Genomic DNA, 8941 nt, shown 5'->3' with positions numbered 1-8941 from the left:
GGATTGGGGTTTTTGATGCCCGGTGGGTGGGATTTGGCACCCCAGGGCTGGGGTTTTACACCCTGTGGGTTGGCTTTTTTGCAACCCAGGGGTTGGGGGTTTTGCCCCCTTCCGGGGGTTGGGGTTTGGCACCCCAGCTCAGTCACTCCCCTAACGCCGATGGGCACCCCCGCGTTTGCAGCGTGGGTTTAACTTTGCCTTGAGTTTTACGGCTGCGATCGCGCTTCAGTCTCTCCTCGCTCGGAGAAGTGGTTGCGATAGACTTGCTTTTGCTGCAGAAGAGTTTTGCCTTTTTGGGGGGGGGGGAGATCTCAAAGGGCAAACCGCTGTGCTGTCTCGTAGGTGGGGGTTCGACATCCTGCGCTGGGGCAGAAACCATCGGTCGTGCACAGTCCGGCTGGGAGCAGCGCCGTGGGATGGGATCTGGGAGTCCTGCGAGCCGGTGTCAGTCCCTTGTACCCTGCTGCTGGGAAAAGCACCACGCACCCGGCTGAGCGGTACCACTGAGCTGCTTCAAGCTGGCTGGCTGTGTTCAACGGTCAGTTTTGAAGGTAAGGATCGCGCCGTTGCCCCTGCTGGGTTTCCAGACCTGGGGCTGGTTAGCTGTCGGAGAGGTTGTAGGCGTTGTTCTGTGCTGATTTGGGGGTGGAAAGAAACCGTTCGTGCCCTGAGAAATGCTGCCCTTCAAATGGGAAAGTTGGATCGAGGAAGACAGAGAAGGAAAATCAGTGCAAAGGCTCTCTTGCTTCATGGCCTCCCTGAATGCATGTTTTACAGGTGGAAGCATCCCCAGGGATGTTCCTCCTCCTTTATCACTGCACACCAGCCTTGCAGAGCAATGCACTCTTCGACAAATTACTGAGCCACTGCAGTCTCGGCTCGTGACAGAGGGTAGCAGGGAAATGTGTTCTGAGGTCCTGGGGCAGGTACGGTTGCATGCTGCCGTACGCTGATTCGTACTCAGTTTGGCAGAGGAGCAGAGCCTGGCAGCAAATATATTTCCAATTTTCATAATTCCCATAAGATTTTACAGTGCAATCAGCCTTGAGATTGCAGAGCTTTTTTTTCCTCCCCTGCCATCAAAACGTACCATTTAGTGATGAAATTAACCTTTTACTTGGGATTTGTCTGCTGAATATATTAGGTCAAACTTTCAGTATATTAAAGGAAAACTCCTGAAATGATGGAGTTGCTTCTCTCAGGCAGCCTGAGATCAGAATCTAGCCCATCAGTTTTTGAAGGGAAACAAAACTGCAATGTCCGAATAAGGACAACGCAAACCCTAAGGCATCTGAGATCCCCAGAAAACCTGGGATGATCCCACGTCATGGTACAACTGGACATTTATCTCATTTGTTTAAGAAGGCTCCTTACAGGAAAGGCTGAACGACCGATGTTAAAGAAAGACACTGTGCTATATCAGCAGCCTAACCGCACGAGCTGCTGCAGCTCACAGGAAAATTTAAAAGCTCCCATATTTCAGTTGTGGAAGTAGATCCCTTGGAAGGATGGCACATCCCGCTTTGTCCCGAAGATTTCCACAGAGATGTTAAGATTGTATCATCCCCCGCTTTCCTGTATTAACAATCCTCCAGATGGTTCAGGAGTAGCACTTCTTAGCGAGAGATAAGTTGCTGGCTGCCCAGTCAGAGGCAAAAAAGATGAGAGACATCAAGCTTGGGTGCTTGGCTGTGACGCAGGCTGTGGATGAGCTTCCAGGGACTCTCTGCCTGGGGATCCTTGAAAAGAAGCCAGGAGCAGCAGGACCCTGTTATCTGCAGCCTGAATTAGACTTCAGGGTTCAAACCTGAAGTTTCAAGCATCCATCACCCCTTCTTTTTGTTGTCAGAGAAATCATGGATGTCAAATGAGGAGGGTCTCATTTCCAGCCCCTCAGCCTGCCTTTGTGTTGACGAAAAAATAGTATGACTAAGAGAGTGTTTCTTTAATGTTTTGTGGGTGCGGGCACATTTGTCTCCTGTATTTGTGCATCGTTGTGTCATGCTCCTAGATGTATCCTGCATTAAGCAACCTGCTGTTAATTTTTCACTTGAGAAGACCTTTTAGCCCAGGCTGGTGGCTAAGGTGGTACTTGAGTAGCATAGAGAGCTTGCAAAGATGAACTCTAATAGCTGTGCCCTAGAGTGGAGTGTGTGTTCACAGATCAGTACCAGAGAAACGTTGTGTAAGTAATGATCTGCTTTAATTAGAGTTTTACTAACACTGATAAATACTTAACAACCGTGTGAGCACAGTCATTGTTTGCAGGAGAAGGAAGACGTGACTTCTAAACCTTCTTGTTTCAGTGTTACATCTGAAAAACCCGAATAACGAATCTGGCATTCCCATCTATGATTATTCAAGGCCATAGACCAAATATTTGACATAGATTTTTTAAACCTTAAGACCTGATTTTTTAAACCTTAAAATCTGGCGTTGTTTTTTTAAACCACTGATTTTTTCATTAAACCTGCTTTTTGCTGTTCACGTCTTGGGAGCCTGTCTTAATGCTGCCCGCTCTTCTGGGAGAACGTAGGGCTGACTGGGTGGTGTTCACGTGCTTAAACTGGTTAGGGGTCAACTCAGAAATCAGACGACTGTTTCCAGACCTTGCAGAGGCCCCGGAGGTGTGAGGACGCCAGCATCTCCCAGCAGGTACGGGAGATGGCAGATGACCAGATGAGCTGGAGGATGGATGTGGACCATGCAATGGACCTTGCAGTGGCAGGCTCTGCAGCTTGGCTGGCTGTGCGGCCACGGGTTGTCACCACGTGGTTTTGCCGGCCAGCCGTCACTGTGCCGTCTGTGCGGACCACATAGGGAGGAGAAGGGGCTGAACGATTTTTCTGCCAGGAAGTGTGGTCGCATTGAAATCAAACCGTTCCGCAGGAGCTCATCCAGTTTGATGTCATCCTCAGTGGGGTTGTTAGAAAGAATGGTGCAGCTTATCCTCTTTCCTGTCAATAACGTGAGAGCTGGAGACAGGATTTTTTATTTTGTTTTTATAGGGTGTTATCAGGATGTGAAATGTTGTCCAAGGAACATTTTCATTAAGACTGATGTGCTTAAGACACCCTGTAGACTTTTAGCAGCTCCTGCTCAGGGGCCTGCCACAGAGCTTGATGTCCAACAAACCTGCTTGTTCTCAGCGCTGGAGGAGCAGGAGAGCTTCAGGTCTCAGTCAGCGAGTCCCAGCTCCGGTGAGGAGGGGCAGAGGAGAAGCTTTTCTTCTCAATTTTTTCTAGACAGCTTTAGTTATTTCTTGATTTTTATTTTTTAACTTGAAAGAAAGGAAACCACTAAATCCAGCAAGTAAATAGAAGTCAGGGGCGGGAGCTGAGAATTTTGAAGGATGAGTGGGTGCGTGTAATACGTGATTACATCCAAGGAAAAGGTCAGTAATGCTTTTACAAAAGGCAGCCCAGCCTCACAATCGTATGGGAGTGCTTGGAAGAAGTCAGCAAGTATGTGGATGAGAGGCACCTAGTTGATGTAGTCTGCTTGGATTTCTGAAAGGTTTTCAATATGGTCCCTCATGGCGGGGGCTTTTAAAGAAACTTAATAGTCCTGAGTTAAGAAGGAAGTTCCGTGTGTGAATAAATACTTGTCTGAAAGGTGAAATGCAGGGGGGAAGCGGGCAGTGAGTTACCGTGTGGAAGAGAGGTCAGCAGTGCTCTTTACAGGGATAGGGGCTGGGATACGTGGGGTTCAAGAAATCTCTAACTGGAAAAATTGTGAATCATGAAGTGGTGATATTTGCAGGTGAAATAAAGTTTAATCAGGGCATGAAGGATAAGGCCTGGCTTAAAGAATTGCAGAAAAGCTTTTGTGAGGCTCAGTGAGCATTAAAATGGAAGAAGAAATTCAACTGTGAAGTGATGGAGTTTGGGGAAGATGGAGAGAACCTAATTTCCTCATTTCATCCTATTTTCCAACCTAAAGCAGCGGGCTCTGAGCTGACTGTTACTGCTCAGGAACGAGATCTTTGGACGGCGATAGGCAGTTCTGTGGAAAGGTCAGCTCGGTGCTAAGTGCCAATCAAAAGCAGCAAACCACATTAGGGATTGTTATGAAAGGGAAGCAGGACAAAACAGAGAACATCATCATGCCCTTACGTAAACCCACAGTGCATTTACCTCTTGGAAATTGTTTGCAGTTTTGGTCCACCGCAGAAGCTCAGAGGAGTGGGAGGGATGGCCAGGAGTCCTCAATCGCTTCTGTACGAGGAATGAGCAAGTGGTGAAGGCTCCTCAGCCTGACCAAGAGATGATGAGGGGGCTGAGGGGTGTGACAGAGATTAAAGAGCCCACCAGTGGCATTGGGAGAGTGGATGGGGATTGCTTGCGTGATGTCTCTTCCAATACAAGGACCAGAGGGCACCAAATGAAACTAGCTGGTGACAGGCTCAAAACAAGCAAGAAGAGGTGTTTGCACGGTGCATAGCTGAGCTGTGGAAGTTGTTGCTATAGGAGGTCATGGATGCTAAAAGTTTGCATGGGCCCAAGGGGAAGCAGGACAACTTCATGATTTAGAAGTCCTTGAAACCATCTTTAGAGGTAATTCGGGATCAGAGGCTGCTGGAAGGAAAAACAGACATCGGGGAAATTTCGCTACGTGCTGCCTTATTCTTATGATCCTTCTAAGGCAAAGTTTGGCCACTGTGAGATAAGGCACATGGGACTACATGGATGTTCATCCTGACCCATTCCTACACTGCACTCAGTAGAGATGCCCTGGAGATGTGGGATTGACCTGAGGGTACTGTGGAAGCAGAGCCCAGTCACGGGAGAAGTGGTGGTATTCAAATATAACAATTTGATGTCTGGACATATTTCTATAATTTCTTTTCCCCACAAGTTTTGTCTTTGTGTTCCCATTAGCCACACCAGTGAATTTTGAACTGCTGGAATTTTTGCAGCGCATCATTCCCACCTTCCCAGGTACCTGTGACACCGCTTGGTCAAAGTCTGGGAGCTGAGCTGTGGACACAAGCACGTGAACTTCCTCGACTGAAAAGTCCCCCATTACGGAGTTGGGAGCATCCTCTGCCAGCTGGGCACTGAAGGGGACATGTGTCTGAGGTCACTGCTGCACCTGAGATGCCTCAACTACTTGCTTACTTGTGTTATAGAATCATAGAAGTGTTTGGGTTGGAAGGGACCTCTAAAGGTCATCTAGTCCAACCCCCCTGCCGTGGGCAGGGACATCTTCAACTAGATCAGGTTGCTTAGAGCCCCGTCCAACCTGACCTGGAATGTTTCATTAAGCTCCCTGTGTGGTTGCTGGCAGCTCTGCATGGCTGTTCAGACTGTAGGATGGAGCTGCCCACCATGGTAGTAAAAAGCTCTTCACTTCAGAGCCTAAAAAAGTACCGGGACAACTCAGAGCATGTACTGAGTAGTGGGGTTACGAAAACAGCCAGCCTGGGCAAGCAGTCTCACCTGGTCTGCGGGTGGCAAAGATGATAATGAGAATATAGAATCATAGAATCATAGAATGCTTTGGCTTGGAAGGGACCTCAAAGACCATCTAGTTCCAACCCCCGTATTTTGTGGACACGGCATGCTATTTAGTGGGATTTAGCAGAGCTGCTTTAATTTTGGATTCGGTTGCTTGCTTGTCCTCTCTCTGCTCTCAGTGCTTTTTTTTTTTTCTGTATCACGCTTCGCCTGATGATGCATTTTCGTTCACAGGAGGGCTTTTAATTGCCATGAAGGACTTCAGCCAGTGCTGTGTATTTATCCTCACCCTCGGGATTTCAGATGCTTCTAACGGACTGATAACCATGGGACAGTGATGGCACAGACACAGCAGGGTGTGTGGATTTTTTCTTGAAGTAAATGAAATACAGACATTATTTCTGTACTTCCTTTCATAGACCTACAAGTCATGTGCATTAAAGTCCTTTTTTTTTTTTTTCCCTTTCCTCTCTTTCAGATTTTAACAGTGGGAAGATGCTGATGGACAAAAATGACTCTTGGCTTTCTAATTTCTCCTCTGCAGCCTCCTCCTTTGTGAAAGGAGGTGGCAACTGGGCCGGGATCGGCCTCCAGGAGGTGGTCATTGGGCTGATACTAACCCTCATTGACTTGATCACGCTCCTGGGAAATACGGTCGTCTTCATCTGCCCGGTGGTGGAAAAGAGGCTGCGCACCGTCACCTATATGTTTATCATGTCCTTAGCCATGGCAGATTTCCTTGTAGCTTGTCTGGTCATGCCCTTTAGGTAAGAAGTGCTGGTAAGGAATCAGACGGCAGCGTGTGCACGCAATGTCATCGCTCCTAGCTCAGCAGCCGCTGTTTGAGCAGGGCTGGCTAGAAGTTCACGTGCCGTGCTTAGGGCTGGGCTCTCCAAAGAGCTTAACTGTGGGTCAGTGATCGTATGTGCTCCTGTGCCTCAATTTCCCTACCCTTTATAATGGCTCCCCTTATAAAGAATGGAGGAGACTTCCCAAGGGTGTTTTTCCCGTTGGCTGTAGAGGGACCCTGGCTGCTGGTCTGAACTAGACATCCAGCTTTTCAGGTGGCCCCAGTGCGATGAGTCCTCTCTCCCAGGACTAGCTCTGTGTTGCACCCAGGGCCAACGTGGTTGCTGGATGATTTTTCATGCTTTGAGTGTTTGGGGAATGTGAGATGAGGACTGTCACTGGTGTGTCAGCATCAAGTGCAATGACTGCGTGGATCCTGCTTGTGTTTCAAAGGTAGAGCAAATCACAAAGTGTATTTTTCTCTCATTTTTCTTAGTCAAGAATGACTATTGAAATCAGTAGAGTTAAATTCTGTGCTTTCAATTTTACCCTTCTTTAACCTTATCTTTTGTTTTCTGGTAGTGGAGGGGAGAAGTAAAAAAGATCCTTACTAGTGTAAGAAAATGGATGATTTCGTATTACTGAACTTGAAAGGCTGTTGCTGAGACGTTATTCTTCATATTCTCGGTGAAACACAGAATTTTGATTGTTCCTTCTGGTTCAGACAACGCACCGGTGGAGTTCATGGGGAAGGCTGGCGACCTTGCAAAATAAATCTTTTGCCTGCATGAACAGACTAGAATTGCAGTCTGCAGAGGGATAACAAATGGGATTCGCTGCACTTGGGGGAATTGTTTTGCCTCTATTGCCTGACTGCATCGCACATCCACAACTGGCAGTGTTGACATGGGGACAAAGGCCATCTCCCCTCGCTCTGTGTAAATGTAAGGATTTTATTTTAGTATAAGTAGGGTAATTTAGGCTCCCCCTATATTTAATGGAGGAAGAGGCACTTCAGAGGGCAGTTGTCCCTGCTTGAGGTTTATATTTACAGCAGCTTCACTACCTGGCTAAAACATAGTAAAACAAATCCCGAAAGCAGTTTACTTGTAGGCTCTGGCTGTCTTGTGCTGCAAAATGGCCGTAGGTTTGTGTAAAGCAGGGGGCTGCAGCCTGTTTAGTGTTCTTGGAGCAATATGAAGAAGCTGGACTCTTTTCACGTTCTGTGCTTCAGTTCTCACAGGGCTGCCTACACTTTTGATTTTGGCACCGAAAGATGTTTTCCCAACAAGCAATTACAAGCGGCGTTATAAGTTTATAGTGTCAGGTGAAAAAAAAGCAGTTAATGATGCCCTTTAAAAAATATTACTGCCAATTTCAATTCTAAGCTCAGTGAATTTTTAAGTTCAGGTTCTGAAATCATCCATCTGTATTCACCTGTCTCTCCCCTCCACCTGGTGCTACAAATACCTGCCCTGGGGGCTTGGATTGCAGCTTAGCTGTATGGTGATCTAACCTCTCCTACTCTATTAAAGTCGGTGGGAATGAGAGTAGTGACTTAACCGGGAGATTTGTATTATCATAGAATCATAGAATCATTAAGGTTGGAAGAGACCTCCAAGATCATCGAGTCCAACCATGAACCCAACACCACCATGCCCACTAAACCATGTCCCTAAGCACCTCATCTACACATCTTTTAAATACCTCCAGGGATGGTGACTCAACCACTTCCCTGGGCAGCCTGTTCCAATGTTTAACCACTCTTTCAGTAAAGACATTTTTCCTCACGTCCAATCTAAACCTCCCCTGGCACAACTTGAGGCCATTATGCATCTGTCCTGCTTCCAGAACACCCACCTCGCTACAGCCTCCTTTCAGGTGGTTGTAGAGAGCGATGAGGTCTCCCCTCAGCCTCCTTTTCTCCAGGCTAAACAACCCCAGTTCCCTCAGCCGCTCCTCATCAGACTTGTGTCCTTCTCTGGACACGCTCCAGCACCTCAATGTCCTTCTTGTAGTGAGGGGCCCAAAACTGAACACAGTATTCGAGCCTGTGCGGCCTCACCAGTGCCGAGTACACTAAAAAACTAAAGCACAAATCCTTCTGCTGTTGCTACAGCGACAATCTTTGTTTGCTACCTGGCATTTCCCTGGGCTATTTTTCTTTTCCTTTCCATGTTCTTGTTAAGCCCAGAAATGAGGGGTTTTCATCCCAGTCCAGCCCAGGTGTCTCAAGGGCTCCTCTCTGGGACTGCACAGCATCACCTGCTCTTCCACCCACTCCAACCATCCCTCCAGGAGATCTCCTTCTCCATTACCCCCATCTCACCCAGGAATGGCAGCACCCCCTTTGCTCAAAGAAGACAAAACTGAACAATTCCTGTTTTGGAGTGAGTTCCAGCTGATAATCTCTATCACTGCTTCCTCTCCGAATTTGGCTGTTGTCCACCTGATGACTCCTCTGGTGTTTCCATGTTCTGCTTGTGCTTGGCAATACCTGTCTTCAATTTTTGCTTTTTCTTCTAAATGGAGTTTGGGCATTTCCAGTTACCCAGCATCCTCGTTACTTCTGCCTCCCACCTTCTGATGTGGTATTTGCAATCTGGGTGATGGGAGGGAGCGGTAGCAAAGAGGTAGGTGTCTCGGCAGCTGTAATTTCCACCTGTAAGACTGATAGCATCCCCTCTAATTGG

The 8941-nt window shown here is 47.5% G+C and overlaps 1 protein-coding gene across 1 annotated transcript in view; it reads left to right on the top strand.

Annotated features, from left to right (window-relative positions):
* Window positions 1-8941, top strand: part of LOC103923527 (histamine H2 receptor-like) — a 48152-nt gene that overhangs the window by 33941 nt on the left and 5270 nt on the right. The window contains exon 5 of the mRNA XM_009331902.1: window positions 6004-6226. Coding sequence (XP_009330177.1) covers window positions 6004-6226 — 223 coding nt within the window. The remainder of the gene's footprint in view (window positions 1-6003; window positions 6227-8941) is intronic.

Source organism: Pygoscelis adeliae, unplaced genomic scaffold, assembly GCF_000699105.1.
Source record: "Pygoscelis adeliae isolate BGI_AS28 unplaced genomic scaffold, ASM69910v1 Scaffold209, whole genome shotgun sequence".
Taxonomy (NCBI): domain Eukaryota; kingdom Metazoa; phylum Chordata; class Aves; order Sphenisciformes; family Spheniscidae; genus Pygoscelis; species Pygoscelis adeliae.
Note: the sequence above shows the minus strand (reverse complement) of the source record. Positions and strands in the feature narration are given on the sequence as shown.